The sequence below is a fragment of the Poecilia reticulata genome, linkage group LG22, assembly GCF_000633615.1.
Source record: "Poecilia reticulata strain Guanapo linkage group LG22, Guppy_female_1.0+MT, whole genome shotgun sequence".
NCBI lineage: Eukaryota > Metazoa > Chordata > Actinopteri > Cyprinodontiformes > Poeciliidae > Poecilia > Poecilia reticulata.
Window position 1 is genome coordinate 3,570,124 of NC_024352.1, and position 16,736 is coordinate 3,586,859.

At 42.8% G+C, this 16,736-nt stretch overlaps 1 protein-coding gene across 1 annotated transcript in view; it reads right to left on the minus strand.

Annotated features, from left to right (window-relative positions):
* Positions 1-518: 518 nt before the first annotated feature.
* LOC103458151 (protein LBH) overlaps positions 519-16,736 on the minus strand; it is a 16,596-nt gene continuing 378 nt past the window's right edge. The window contains exons 2-4 of the mRNA XM_008398762.2: positions 4,492-4,570; positions 2,033-2,207; positions 519-1,306 (exon numbers count right to left, since the gene is read on the minus strand). Of these exons, the coding sequence (XP_008396984.1) occupies positions 1,239-1,306; positions 2,033-2,207; positions 4,492-4,569 (321 nt within the window). The 5' untranslated portion in view covers position 4,570 and the 3' untranslated portion in view covers positions 519-1,238. The remainder of the gene's footprint in view (positions 1,307-2,032; positions 2,208-4,491; positions 4,571-16,736) is intronic.

The following is a 16,736-nucleotide window of genomic DNA, read 5'->3' on the forward strand; positions in this document are numbered from 1 at the left end:
GCTCGTTCAGAGAACCTTTTCATGATATGCTAATTTTTTGAGACAGGGATTTTGGGTTTTCATGAGCTGTATGCCAAAATCATCAGTATTAAAACAATAAAAGACCTGGAATATTTCAGTTGGTGTGCAATGAATCTAAAATATATGATAGTTTAATTTTTATCATTACATTATGGAAAATAATGAACTTTATCACAATATGCTAATTTTTTTAGAAGGATCTGTATATATATATATATATATATGTCATTGCAAGATTTATGTTATTGCAAGATTTTTTCGCTTTAATTTTTTTGATAATGTGTTTTTCTTCCAAATGAAAGGTTTAAAAGCAGATTAACAGCTATTATTTTTCATAAACACTGAGTTAATGAACTGGTTTAACTCTTGGTCAGCCTTCACCAGTTTCACTGACTGTCAGATAAAAATGAACTCCTGTGAACCTACCAGGTCAGAAAACGTCTCATCTAATCTCACCAGCTCAACACACACGTTCATTCAACAACCACTACAGGGAGACAGAATTTACATATATAATTTATTACAGAATGGCATAACATCAAATAAAATATACATATTTATCTTCAAAGCTATCATTCAAAGTGAATAGTGAGACCAAAATCACCACGTTTTTACCACAGCAGTCAGCACGCGACAACGACTGTCATTTTTATCTAAGGAGTGTAAAACTGCACAAAATACAGCAGCTACCATAAGTAATAATATGGCACACAAGAGCTAAATACTTCATAAAGCATTTAGAGACATCTGTCCTCGCCAGATGTGCTGATGATGATGATGATGGGCGTCTGGACGAAGAGGGCTTGGAGCCAGAGAAAAGAGGAGTCAGATTTAAACTACAAATATGGACGAATAGCAAGAGTCTAATTAGAAGAAAAGTATTTGTATTTATTGCTGCCTGGAGTTGTTGCTCTTTTTTTATATATATTATTATTCTGAAGTTTACCTACCTACAATTTACCTACTTTTAAGCAGAGTGATGGAAACTAGATGAACATAATATTGGTCCCCAGAAATAAAATCTTGTAACCTGTAAAATATAAATAAGAATAAAAAGTGACTCCCCTCCGGCTCCAGGCCCAACAGGCTGTCATTTAAAAATCTGCTTGTCAGCCGTCCCGCCTTATTTCAGCTTCCTGTTAGGTTCTGTCCTCACGAGGCGCTCTGCTATTCAGCTCTGGACAGACGTACAGTAACTGTATTTCATACGGTTTTGTTCAGTTTGACTCCTGCATCTCTACCCCTGAAGCCTCTTCCTTCTCTCCGGCATTTGACTTCTCCTCACCTGCAACAAACACAGAGAGGATTTTGTTTCAGATGAGGCAGAACATCCTCCTTCCACTTGGGCAGTTTTAGGCTCCCTTTCATTGGTTTCCTCAAAATTATTCACAGTTCTTCTTCTTACTCTTAAGGAACATTCAAGCGCCGTCATATATACAAGAAAGCTGATTGTTTTGTATGTTTCCACCAGAACACTTGGCTCTCAGTAGCTGGTATCAAAGTTGGTTTATTTCTCAAGACTGCAATGGAAACATTTTTTCCCCATCACGAGTCACATGATCGACAACCTCATGTTACTACTGGTGGAAACCATGAAGAAGGACAAGCTGACCACTTTTCTTTATTCTCCCACCTCCTGCTGCTCTCCATTTATGATTTTATTTAGAACTGTCGCTTTCATAACCTCCATGTCCTTTCTGTATTTTCTCACTCAGTGCTGTGGTCGCCGCGTTTAGCTGGGTGACCTTCCTGCCGGCTGAGCTGAGCGTATCGCTACAGATGACACACTTGACCGGATCGTTTTGTGTTCGACCTCGTCACACCTTCAGGACAAAGCTATTGAAGGAGTAACTGCTGTCACATACTGGACGTACTTTTTCTATCAAGATTGTAATCCTGGTTAGCTGTGTTTCTTTGTTTCATTTGTTGTATTCTTAACAAATGGCTCAGTACATTTGACGCTGCATCAAATACAAGATGGCCACCAGACCAGCCTGTGTGTCCTGCTCACCTGCGCTTTGATCGCCCGCTCTCCGTCTCTCACTTTGGGCGTCTGGGGATCCGGGGTCGTCTGGTGGCCAGCGGAGCTCGCCGCTCTCCACCTCAGCCGCATCCATCGGCTCCACCACAATGGAGGGAAGCCTCTTGGACAGCTTCGGAAACCTCTCGTGTGTTTCTGGGAAGATCTGTTCAAAACTTATGTAAGGTTACCGCCAGGTTTGTCATAGTTTGGGGAATTAGAACGACCTCATTCCAACGTCAAATTTGAAACCAACGGCGTGGCCACATTGATGGCAAACCAGATATAGAAAGGCAAATCCATGTACACTACTGATTATCTCATAGCATTTTAAATCATTGTTTTACAATGATTTGGAAATGTTAAGGCTAGTTTAGTTGCCAACACTCTATATCACTCTATATCACTGACTTTTTCTTTACGTTTGTACAAACTCCCTAAAGCTCTGTTTTCATTGAAATTCATATAATGGTGCACAATGACATTTTGAACATAAATTTGCTTAATGGAATGCGCCATTTAAAAAAAAAAAGAACAACAAATTTTTCAATAAAAGGTGGTATTTGTGGTTGTATTGAAATTAATGTAGTTCTCCCTATGCATGCGTGGGTTTTCTCCGGGTACTCCGGTTTCCTCCCACAGTCCAAAAACATGACTGTCAGGTTAATTGGCCTCTCCAAATTGTCCCTAGGTGTGAGTGTGTGTGTGCATGGTTGTGTGTCCTGTCTGTCTCTTTGTTGCCCTGCGACAGACTGGCGACCTGTCCAGGATGACCCTGCGTCTCGCCCGGAACGTTAGCTGGAGATGGGCACCAGCAACCCTCCTGACCCCACTGAGGGACAAGAGTGTAAAGAAAATGGATGGATGGATGAAATTAATGTATTCCACAAAGCTGTATTGGAAACACTTTTTTTGCATCATACCAGTCACGTGATCAACACCCTAATGTTGTCAAAAACCAAACCATGGAGAAGAAAAACAACAGAAAGTAGTTGGAGGATGTTTTTAATGACTTACAAATTTATTCACGTGTGATTTTAATTGTGTTTCTTACTTAATGGAAATGCTACAATTGCAAAATTGTGTTTTGTACAGATTGGCAGAATACTGACAAAGTTTTGCACACATCTGTAATGGAAGCGCAGCGTACAATACGACATGTTTCTAAAACAAAGTAAGCGAGTTATTACTGATGATAACTCTACTTTGATCAAGAAACTCAAATTTCTGTTTTGTTTCTCTTTCCAATACCTGACATTACTTTTCACTTCTATATTTTTATGCTTTTCATAAGTTCTGTTTGAAACTATACTTTCCAGTCACTCTGGCTGAACTTATTTAAATTGCCTGTTTTGCTCCCAGGCATATAAAGACTCAACAACTGTCATAAGAGACAGAGAAGCGCTGACCTACTTCCTGTTTTCACTGATATCGGCCTGGACCAAAAACAGCCTGTCCTCATTTACTCCGTCACCCAGCGATGTTTTTGAAGCTTTTCTAGCGAGTCTTGCGTGGGGCTGTGAGGTGTAGGATCGCTTGTGGGAGTAATCAAGTGTGACAAGGTGCAGGCAGTGGCTGAACGAGAGACCGAGATAGGCCCAGCTCCACCATGTGACCAGTGGAAACAGATTCAAATGCAATAAAAAGCAAGCGCTTCCTTCCCCAACCAAAATAACTGGAGGATAAATTGTTTCAACCGCAGAAACCATTAACATGGGGACATGTTTCAATCTGAACCGAACTGATGTAGCTGCATGTTCAGGGTGGTGGACCTGCTGGACGTTTACCAGTAATCTCCATTCTAGTCTTAAGTCTTTTTTTCTACTTTTAAGGCTCTAGTGGATTTTCTGGGGCTTCTGTACGTGGCCCAATTCATTTTCATATATGACTTAACTGAATGACGGTTTGACGTCGGCTCTACTGGACAGAATACACTTTAACACAGATCTGCTAACAGACAATTTCAACTTTAGTAAGTTTTCCCATTCCTGCTGAAGAAAAGTAACCAGTTTTACATTGGATGTTCTTCACCACATGTAGCTTTTACATCAAAATCAAAATCTAACAAAATAGATGCTAATTTGTTAGCTAGCGTCTGCAGTCTTCCTTATCTCTGCTACAGGGCGCAGCCAATCAGCACCAAGGAAAATAAATAGTGCTCCTGGATCGGCTGCTTTGCTAACACCAGCAAATAACGTGTGAAGTGGCACTGCGCTGGTAATGTTTCAGCTTCCCAGGCCTCATTACCTTTTGAATATTTTAGACGTGCTCAACAAAAAAATTTGTGAAAAGTCAAATCTGGATTACATCACACAGAAAGGACCAAATTCTGAAACTAGAATAGAAAATGTATCACTGTATTTATTTCACTGTAATACATCAAATGTAACTTATTATTATTACAGCTAATGAAATGAAAAACACAAACCAACAGACACAAAGAAGGATACTGAGTCCTGATCTCCTGCTGCTCCTCCTCCGCTGAAATCCTCTGTTCCAGGCTCCAAGGAGTTCATAACATCAGCCATCCTACAAAAAAAGGGAAAAAAAAACAAAAAACATTGCATATCATCAGTGATTAATCACATATTCATGTTTTTGTACTCAGCCTGTCTCGAGTGACAGGATGTATGTCCGAGGCTTTTGAATTAGTTCAGGATACTTTTCATTTTATTTGCTTCTATTACTCAGGAGTCATTTTGACATCGTTATTCACAAGCCTACTCAGGAAGGCCTGGAGTAATAGCTGGCATTGATTGGCCGACAACAATAGCCAATTATTGCCAACGATCCCACACACACCACAGAAGCGATGGGAGGTGGTCAATCAGCGGCGCAGGATTGTGGAGCAACAACAGCCGGCTGCCAGCTTGAAGAGCGCAGGCATTAGCATGTAGCAGCCTCAGCTCCAGGCTTTTCACGGCGCCTCGCTGCTTAAATGTTCAAACAGTGAACAAAAAAATAAAAAATAAAACAGGATCTCCAAGTACGAGAAGCAAACTAAAAGACAACAAGACTTGGATCTAAATCTGTGTGTTTTGTTGCCTTTTTGGCACCTCAGCCGCCGGCGGGGAACTTTAGCAAATAAAGAGCAGAATACGAATCTCCTGTGGATTTCTGCCATGTGAGAACAAAACAATAACTGGCCTGGTTGCAGTGCAGACTCAGCACACACTAAAAATACCTCAGACAAAAAGCAACGGGTTTTTGACCCGCTGACCAGTTAACATTAAACAGGAATAGAAAAACATGTCGCTCTCAAAAGCATTGAAGTCGGTTTTGAATACAGTAGGAAACATCCACATGCCTTCACTTAGACCAAGAACGAGTTTTAAAAAAAGGCAGTAAATGTTTAATGAAAAACAACACAGAATTTTAGATGAACCAAAACCAAACATGGAGAAGCAGATTTCCTAACTGGTTGCTGTGTTATGTTTCTTTGAAATGCCTTGTTGATGAAATTTTCCCTACAAATAAACTTCATTTGATGCATCGAGACCCAAAACTCTAAATTTTTCTGATGAAAGGAAAATTTCAAGCCGTCTGCCTCGATCCAATCCAATCCAGTGATTCTTAACTCCAAAGTAGCAGCAGCAGACACCCAGCTGAGCTGAACTATTTAGTGACTTTTCAGATAAAAATAAAATTGGCCAAAATAGGAGTTGGCAGGTCAAACCGCGATCAGTGCACCTCTAGTTTGAAGCTCTACTAAACCAAATATAAATATAAAGGTAAGGTAAGGTCATTTTTTGTATATCACATTTTCAGCAACAAAGCCATTCAAGGTGATTCACATGAATTAGAATAAATACAAGCAAAACAACAAAACCAAAACAAAGACAAAAGGTTGGAGGGGTAAAAAACTAAATGTTTGATTCCAGTTGTTTTGTGTCAATAGGTAAACTAACAGGAGTTCCTCTAGGTTTCCAATATTAAAGCTAAATGTTGTTTCTCCATGTTTGATTTCTGTTCTGGGATTTCTGTATAGCTATTTGTTTTACGTTTGCCCTGATCTACCATTTCTGAGTCGATTGTAAAAGTTGCATTCCTTGGTACTGAGCGCAGGGTCACAGATGATTTTTTTCATACTGAAGCTTTTAAAACTGAAGAATTTCTTCTGACAATATTCTCCACATCAGAATCACGGTGGATTCCTCTCATACCCACCGACAGCTGCAGCATCATCCTGACCCCGTGACCTTGTTCTGGGTACTTCATAAAGAAAAAAGGAAGACATATCTGCTTTCCCATCACGCTGCTTAATGAACGCTGCTGTTAAACGGATATTAATAAAACACTTACCGTCCTTCCATAAAACAGCAGACAATAACGGCGTGACCTTTCGTGTGACAAGTTATCAGAGACCCCACTTTGCGACAATCAGACAAGCAGTTGCTGTTGCCATGGGGACKAGCGATTGAGATTTAATGCCTCTGATTGTCTGAGTGGTGCACTTTGCTCCGACGCGCGAGGCCGAGGGCTGATTTGGGGGTATTCATGTGTGCCGCGACGCTGCAATTACCACCGCCAGGACGGGGCAGTGTTGTTCTGAGACTTTCTTTGTGAAACCTGGAATTGCTTCTGCCCTTCATCACCATCATCATCTCTCAGCGAGGGAAACAATACAGCTTTTATTTCTCATCAGAGGCCGGTATTGTTCGGCCGGGGAGGGAGTCGGTGCGGCCGGCAGAGCGCCGGCTCTCTGCTCCGCCACTCAGGAGGCAGCAAACACACAAGCCGGGGCAGAGCTTCAGTCCGATCATGTTTCTGCAAAGTGCTGCAGCTCTGCGGTGGCACAGAGCGAAACAGACTCAAGAATTTAAATGTTCAGGCCAAGCATGACACGGCAGACAACTTTTTTTTTTCTTTCTTTCTTTTTTGGGGCGATTCATGCTCACAGGAAGCCACTTCTGCTGCGCCTCAGCAGAGATGGGAAATGTGAAAACACTTTTCTGCTCACCTTTTGGATGGGGTCACATTCCAGCAGCTAGTGTTTTAAGTGCTTGCTGAATTTAAATTTAGGTAAATTCATGCGCTTTGTGAATACTGTTGGAATGTTTGAGCTCAAACCGAGTTGTTCTAGTGTATTTCTTGTTTTGACCAGATGGGTCCCATATGGGTTTGTCTACGTGTTCCACGGTGGCCCCACATGGGTTTGCCCATGTAGGGCCACAGCCCACATGGGCCCTACATGGGCCCTACACAGCAAACCCATGTGGGGCCACCCACATGGGTTTGTCTGTGGAACCCATATGTCTGCCTTCCTTTCCCCCATATGGGGCCCACCTAGGCATGCTGGCAGGGATTCAGCTTTTGCATTTGAGATTTGACATAAACTACTGACTTGACGTATGTATATCCTTTAAAAAATAAAAAATAAAAACATGTCAGAAACAAAACAAATAAATGTTTCTAAAAAAAATGCAAAAGGAGTGAACCGTCTGACATGCTAGACAAACCAAGGTCTAGCATGTCAGAGGTCAGGAATGCTTTCATGGCTATTTATAATTTAAAACATGAAACAACGATAAACTAAAGAAAAGACAAACTTATTCTTAGCCATTTTATGTAAGCTCCACTGTAAAAAGAAAAAAAATATATAAAAAAAGAAATGTAAAGTGATAGATTATGGATGTACAGCATTTTAAAACAAATCAATCCACTCTCAAAATAATTCATTTGGCAAAAGTGTTGTGATGTTTGATGCACCTCTTTGTTTTAAATTAGTGTTTACACCACCTGTCCTTATTTGCTTAATTTATTACCTTGTTGTAGCTCTCATTATAGCTTCCATTTCATTAAAGCCTCCTGTGAAGTGCTTTGATTTGTTTCATTATTTGTCCATGTAACACATACCTGTCAGTCTTCCGTTTTGGCCCGGAAACTAACGTTTTTTATCCCCTTTTCCTGCCGTGCTCCCGTATTATGACTTCCCCGTACATATCCCGTATTTGACCCGCCATCCGGCCCCTCCCACTCTTACGTCAATTCCGCCCTCCTCCCCCGCTGCGACAGTGTTACCCGGATCCCGACATTTCCCGTATTCTCAAGTACAAAACTTGACAGTTTTGTGAGGTCAAATAAATAACGTGCTGCAAAATAGACAGCTAGTCTGCTGACAAGTTCACACAGTTCAGTAGGCTCTTCTTCTATTCACTACACATTAAGTACACACAGTGATGCAACACTCCCCCTAGCCCACTGCTGCCAGCTGGCTAAAAACAAGCTAACACTTTTTGTTCTTACTAAAAAAAAAAAGAAAAATTGTCTGTTTGGAAATATTTCCAAAAGCAAAACAAGTAGACACTCATGGTGCCTAAATAAGGTATGGTTTTCAAACTACAGTTGCCAAGTATACATTCATAACAGCAGCATGTCTAATATGACTCCAGGTTGTCTGCCGGAGCGGATGGTCCAGCTAATTAGCTAGCTAATATTAGCTTGTTATCCTTCCAGTGTTACTTTATAAGAATCAGACTGTCAAAAATGTAGTAAAGCCAAAAAAGGACTACAAAATTACTAATACATTCAGAAAGTGTTTATTCTATGTTTTTTATTATTATATGTGTAAAACTCAAAATAACAGTAATTATATAGTATTTCTTGATATGGTGAGAATAAATATTGTAGTAATGGTATTTTAAATGTGGTGTTTTACAGATATTACTATACTGTGAAAATACTATATTTAACCAAATAAACATACAGTAGAGGATAATAATGAATGCTACGGGGTTAGCTCTAAAGCTAAACAACACATCACAGCTGTGATAACATTTTGTTTGTTTACACAGTACGATGCAGATCGGATGAGGAGATACCGTATTTTCCGCACTGTAAGGCGCACCGGATTATAAGGCGCACCTTCAATGAATGGCCTATTTTAAAACTTTTTTCATATATAAGGCGCACCGCATTTTAAGGCGCTATGCAGGGGTCACCAACTCCAGTCCTCAAGGGCTACCATCCTSCAACTTTTAGATTCACCTCTGCTCCAAAATGTCTGAATTTCCTCTCCAGCATTCATTCCTCTGTGCAGTAGGCTGGAAATGAGCAGTTTATTTGATAAAGGTGTGTTTGAGCAGAGACACATCTAAAAGTTGCAGGACAGTAGCCCTAGAGGACTGGAGTTGGCGACCCCTGCACCACAGTTACCACCCATCCTTTATTGAACCTATACGGAACGCGATTTGTTCCGTACTCTACAAATGTGAATGTGTAACAATAAAGAAGTGGTCCATGAGTACTTTATATAGTAGGCTGCCCCAGTCATTGTTTCACTCACGGTGTTGGTGTTGCGATATTGTGCCCAACTGCTTTTTGGGTAACACAAATCCACCGACACGCTGCCGCCGCAGTCTCCGTCTTTCCACGAACAGCATGTTCGTGAAGAACATGGTGCTAAATGACCTGCAGACGACCTGATTATCATGTCGGTAGGTATAGCTACAACTTCAAACTTTGTTCACAAACCAGTTTTTTGACAACTATCTCAGCATGCACCGCGCGCTTCTTCTTCTACGGGGGAAAATGATGTCGGCGGCTGCTTACCGTAGTTGCTAGACCTGTTGTGGCTCAATATTGGTCCATATATAAGGCACGCCGGATTATAAGGCACACTGTCGGCTTTTGAGAAAATTGAAGGTTTTTAGGTGTGCCTTATAGTGCGGAAAATACGGTATATGTTAAGTACAGTCATTTGTGAATATCCTGTAAATTTGGGTCATCACATGTCCCTGTAATGCAAAACTAATAAACACTTCTTTTAAAAAAAGCATTAAAAGGTCTACATAAAGAGTATTTGTGTCAACTTTTCAGGAAATGCACTCCAAGTTTGCTGTAGCAAAATATAATCCAGATTTATGTATGATTCAGACATAGTCCTCTTAACACTATGTCTTCATCATAACAACAACCAATCCTGTATTTGCTGACTTGTAAGAAAAAAAAATGTCCTAAATGAACATGTTGTACTCAGCCAGGTATTCAAATTATGAGTGATAGAAGAAATGGATGGTATTAGTTGTTGCTAGGCATGAGCCAGCTGTTAGTCTCCAGTTATATCAGAACTCCTCAGCCGAACCTCTCACCAGATCAAGCAAACACAGTCATATCCGCCCTGCTCTGTCCTCACTACACCGGGTCCCAAGGATTTTTTTTTTATTTGCTTCAAAATTCTTGTGTTTTAAATGTCCTTGCAGGTGAGCACAAGACAAAAAGTGTAGTCACCAAGTTAGATACCAGGAAATAAAAAACCCTTGGCTGGGACATGACTTCAGTCTGATACTTGAGATGGGGGCGGAAGGGCCATGTCTACAAGTATCTGGAGCAAAGAGGCCAAATCTCCAAAAATGCAAAGTAACAAAGGAGCTGGGTTACCAAGAACTGTGAGAATTGCTTTGGTTTGGTAGTTCATCTATTCGGTTTCTACCACAGCACCTAGACTGCACCAGAGCAATTCAACACAGGTGCTAATCGTCTTCTAGAGGAGAACTGCCATCCTTTGCAGCTTATATATTCTTTGTCCGACTGCATGCAATTGATTGTGACCTCTGTACCATGACCTTTCAGGACAAATACACCGTTAAACCCCTAATAATAAAAAAGGATTCAAACATGAATTAGAAAAAGATGTGACTGGATATATTTTACCCCAGATCATTATGAGATTGTCACAGCATGAAAAACCTGACTAAAATAATACTCGCTCTTTGAGTTTGCGTGGTAACAGATTCTGTGTCTCTTTTAAATCTGAAACCGCATCATGATAATTATATTTTTTTGTTCACATCACCCAAATGTATCCATCCATCCATCCATCCATTTTCTTCCGCTTATCCGGGGTCGGGTCACGGGGGCAGCAGCTTCAGAAGGGAGGCCCAGACTTCCCTCTCCCCAGCCACTTCTTCCAGCTCCTCCGGAGGAATCCCAAGGCGTTCCCAGGCCAGCCGAGAGACATAGTCCCTCCAGCGTGTCCTGGGTCTTCCCCGAGGCCTCCTCCCGGTGGGACGTGCCCAGAACACCTCACCAGGGAGGCGTCCAGGAGGCATCCTTACCAGATGCCCGAGCCACCTCAACTGGCTCCTCTCGACGTGGAGGAGCAGCGGCTCTACTCTGAGTCCCTCCCGGATGACCAAGCTTCTCACCCTATCTCTAAGGGAGAGCCCAGCCACCCTGGGGAGGAAACCCATTTCGGCCGCTTGTACCCGTGATCTCGTTTTTTCGGTCATGACCCAAAGCTCATGACCATAGATGAGGGTGGGAACATAGATCGACCGGTAAATCGAGAGTTTCGCTTTTTGGCTCAGCTCTCTCTTCACCACGACGGACCGGTACAGCGCCCGCTTCACAGTAGACGCTGCCCCAATCCGCCTGTCGATCTCCCGCTCTCTTCTTCCCTCATTCGTGAACAAGATCCCCAGATACTTAAACTCCTCCACTTGAGGCAGGACGACCCCCTGACCCGGAGAAGGCACTCTACCCTTTTCCGGCTCAAGACCATGGCCTCGGATTTGGAGGCACTGAGCCTCATTCTGGCCGCTTCACTCTCGGCTGCGAACCGCTCCAGTGAGAGCTGCAGATCATGTTCCGATGAAGCCAACAGGTCCACATCATCCGCAAAAAGCAGAGATGCGATCCTAAGGCCACCAAAACGGATCCCCTCAACACCTCGGCTGCGCCTAGAAATTCTGTCCATAAAAGTAATGAACAGAATCGGTGACAAAGGGCAGCCTTGGTGGAGTCCAACTCTCACCGGAAACGAGCCCGACTTACTGCCGGCAATGCGGACCAGACTCTGACACCGGTCATACAGGGACCTGACAGCCCGTATCAAAGGGCCCGGTACCCCATACTCCCGGAGAACCCTCCACTGGGGCCCTCGAAGGACACGGTCGAACGCCTTCTCCAAGTCCACAAAACMCATGTAGACTGGTTGGGCGAACTCCCATGCACCTTCCAGGACCCTGCTGAGGGTGTAGAGCTGGTCCAGTGTTCCACGACCAGGACGAAAACCACACTGCCCTTCCTGAATCCGAGGTTTGACTATTCGACGGACCCTCCTCTCCAAGACCCCTGAATAGCCCGTACCAGGGAGGCTTAAGAGTGTGACCCCTCAGTAATTTTAACACACCCTCCGGTCCCCGTTTTTGAACAGGGAGACCACCACCCCAGTCTGCCAATCCAGGGGAACTGCCCCCGATGTCCATGCGCTATTGCAGAGTCGCGTGAGCCAACACAACCCTACAACATCCAGAGGCTTAAGGAACTCCGGGCGGATCTCATCCACCCCCGGGGCCCTGCCACCGAGGAGCTTTTTGACCACCTCGGCGACCTCGTCCCCAGAGACTGGAGAGCCCAACACAGAGTCCCCAGGCTCAGCTTCCCCAACAGAAGGCATGTTGGTGTGATTGAGGAGGTCTTCGAAGTATTCTGCCCACCAGCCCACAACGTCCCGAGTTGAGGTCAGCAGCACACCATCCCCACTATAAAGTGTTGGTGCTGCACTGCTTCCCCCTCCTGAGACGCCGGATGGYRGACCAGAATCGCCTCGAAGCCGTGCGGAAGTCTTTCTCCATGGCCTCTCCAAACTCCTCCCACGCCCGAGTTTTTGCCTCAACGACCACCCGAGCCGCATGCCGCTTCGYCCGCTGGTACCCATCAGCTGCTTCTGGAGTCCCACAGGCCAAAAAGGCCCGTTAGGACTCCTTCTTCAGCTTGACAGCATCCCTCACCAAAGGTGTCCACCAAYGGGYTCGAGGGTTGCCGCCGCGACAGGCACCAACAACCTTGCGGCCGCAGCTCCGATAAGCCGCCTCGGCAATGGAGGCACGGAACATGGTCCACTCAGACTCAATGTCCCCAACCTCCCCTGGAACGTGTTCGAAGTTCTGCCGGAGATGGGAGTTACAGCTCCGTCTCACAGGGGACTCCGCCAGACGTTCCCAGCAGACCCTCTCTACAAGTTTGGGCCTGCCAGGTCTGACCGACCCAAATTTAACAGACAGCAAAAGAAAATTTTAGAATAAACACTTATTACGTTTCCTACCCATCCATGGTCTATACCTGAATATCCTTGCAAGGTCTCCACCGTGTTGCTCCTAACTCTTCTAGTATTTTTCAAACACATTTTAAATGTGTAAATGTTTATAAATGTACAGAATATGCTAACACTTTGCTGTTCTGCTTTTTATATATTAACATCCATCCATCCATCCATCCATTTTCTTAAACCCTTGTCCCTCAGTGGGGTCGGGAGGGCTGCTGGTGCCTATCTCCAGCTAACGTTCCGGGCGAGAGGCGGGGGTCATCCTGGACAGGTCGCCAGTCTGTCGCAGGGCAACACAGAGACACACAGGACAAACAACCATGCACACACTCACACCCGGAGAAAACAGGGAGAACATGCAAACTCCATGCAGAAAGACCGGGGCCGGGAATCGAACCAAGAACCTTCTTGCTGCAAGGCAAGAAGGTTAATATATGGGGCTGTGCAGCCCATATATTAACATAAATATTTTTTAAAAATTGTATCAGGTTGTTAATTGAACAGGATGTTCTCCGACATCGCCCACGGTCAGCTGCTAAAGAGACATGGTGAACGTAGCATGCTAACTGTCGTCTTAAAACAGCGTTACCTTAATAAGAAAAATGGCTACTGCTAGCCATATGGGTGACTTAATGCTTTGTATTTACTGAAATATGTTATTGTGACGCCAGATTTGTTGGTGTTTTTGATGCTTAAACGATAAGGCGAAGATGAATGAACCAAGAAAAATCTCTGAAACTCTTCAGTATAGCAGAGAACCACCAGTCACAGATCTAAGGTTGGAGCCAAAAGCTACTGATCTTTGAGTGAATTATGAACCATTTTATGCAGTTTTCAACTGAAGCGCGTGGCATAACGCTTTTCAGAAAATCACCCACAGTCTTACTCTTAATCCTCACATTTTGCTTTTAAAAAACACACACACACAGTTTGTCCTCTTTCCTGAGCCCATCAGCAGATTTAACACAGTCAAGACTTTTTAAGCGGAGAGCCTTTGGGGCTTTTCGGCAGCCAGTTGATTTCACAACTTTTCTTTGGCAGATCCAGAGCGTTGAGGGGATACTATGAAAACGACTCCTCCACTCTCTCTTACATCACTAAGGCCGCAATTTGAACACGTTCAGCTTAGCAACTAAAGGGATAGTCCTTCATTTTTAAAGCGAGTTTCTGTTAAAACAGGCAGTATCTTGCTTTGCAATAGATAATGCTCACATTTTTCTTAAAGCGGTACGACTTTATGAAACCTTTAAGACATTCACATGCCTACAGTCGTTTATTTACACAAAACCCAATGATTGTTTTTAAATGGATCCGCCCGTGATCGTCCTGAATAAACACAAAATCCAGATTTCATGTTCTGAGTAATTTTATTAAGGGAAATGCCTTCCAAAGCAACCTGGTCTTCTGTGAAACCATAACTGCTCTCTCAGCCTCGTTTCTGATTGTACCAGCTTTGACAACAACAACTGCCATCAGGCGTTTCAAATGTCTGGCAGGGAGTCTTTCTCATCGCTGAGGAGGAATCTTGGCCCAATCTTCTGCTCCATTGTTTTAATTCGGTTGCACTGGAGGGTTTATGAAAACCCAACTGTGCTTCAGCATCAGCGTTTAGCTGGACATGTTTACCAGAGAGCAACAATTCATGGTTCAAACAATTAACTATACAGGTCCTGAACAGAAAAGCAGTCCCAGACCATAACACCACCACTGCTGTGCTTTACTGTCAACAATGTTCTTTGTCTGAAACCCTGTGGAGGTTTTGTTGTCAGGTGAAACATGTTTCAAAAAGTTCAACTTTTGTCTCCTCGGTCTGTAGACTATTTTGTCAAAACTCTTCGGGATCACTGAAATACTTTTTTTGGAAATGGAAAAATGTTCTTTTTTTTCTCAGCATTGATTTTTGCCTCTGCGACAGACTGGTGACCTGTCCAGGGTGACCCCGCCTCTCGCCCGGAACGTTAGCTGGAGATAAGAACCATTAGTTGGAATGTATGTATGTATGATTGGACTGAAATACATTTCTCTTGTAAAGCGTCTCAAGACAACATTTGTTGTGAATTGGCTCCTCATAAATAAACTGAGTTGAACTGAATTTGATCATTTGAAACATTTAAGTGGAACTAAATAGCAAAAACAGAATAAGAGAAATATATGAATGGATTTTTTTTTATTCAAAGCACTATTGTTCTCAATTAAAGCATAATATTATAGTTCTTTTGGAAATCTTCATAAGATAGTTATTCTTTATCGTAAAAGTTTGGTTCTGTTACCAGTTACTACCTCCAGTTTCCATTTCCTTTTATAAATAATAACATGCTTCTGCATAAAAACAGCTCATTGCAAACATACGGCTGCACTGATAAATAGAAATATTTTTTTTTATTTTGGGAGTTCGGTAAACGGTCGATACTTACATGAGAAACCAATCGTATCCACCGATCTTCCTCTGCAGAGGTCTAAAAATCGGCGCCGGTCTCCTTTTGATCTGCCGTGAGCGGACTGGGTGACAAACCCGCTCATCTGTTAACACGTTTACTAAATATAGTAACTTTGTTCCTTTACTTAGCAACTTTTCAGTCAAAAAAATTCAACTAAATTGGCCAAAAATTGGAATCGATGGGGTCAGACGTTGATCGGCCAGAAAACTGCCGATCGGTGCATCCGTCATTTTAAAGGTTTACAAAATAAAGTTAGCATGAATCACCTGAATGTTTCTAGGACTGGAACTGTCTGAAAAAGTAGAAATTGACTACAAACATGGCCTGTTTTGGACTGGACCAAATAACTTGGATTTTTACTAAATGAAGACACCAACAGAGTTTGAATAGCGTAAGATCGAATAAATAAATGAGACACTTTATTAATGTCCAAAACTACACCAGGTAGTCCACCAGGTAGAAAGGACAGAGACACACAACTCTGCACACACTCACCACTAGCAACAATTTAAAGAGACCTATCAACCTAACAGTCGTGTTTCCAGACTGACGGAGGAAGCAGGAGTACTGAAAAAAATAAATACATGAAAATTAAAAAGCCAACAGACGCACAAACAAATAAAAACTACCCACAGAACTACAGAGAATCTCCCAACCGGAAGTAGCACTTTAACTGCATGCTGCCTTTCAGTGCAATCTAATTTCAAGAATGCAGAACTGTCCCTTTATAAAACGCCGTCTCAAAATGCCACTTTTCCCCCTAAATCCTGTGAGATTTGGGGCCGAAAAGAAAATTTCTTCGCGGCGCCCAAAAACAGGAGCGCCGTTTCCTGTTTCTGTGAAACGCCTCGCTGCCTCACTGCTGTCCTCCAGCTGAAGTTCCGTTTGATTCCTCCTGCTTGTTGCCCCAGTTCACCAGTCCCCTGATATTTCAGCGGCATAGAAGCTTATATTTCTGCAAAGCATGCACGTAACTTGAAAAAAAAAAGAAAAAGAAATGTTACATAAATGTCTAGACTAGCACAAGTTTAAACTAACTCCCTACACAACAGGTAGATGCTGTTAGAAAGAGCTCCACTACGTGCGGAAACACTCAAATCCCCCTTAAAAAATTTTCATGTCAACATTTGTTTTGTTTTTTTTTTCTTTCTTGTTTTAATTTTTTAATAAACTATTAAAATGAGCTTGAAGAGTAATACCATTTTATATA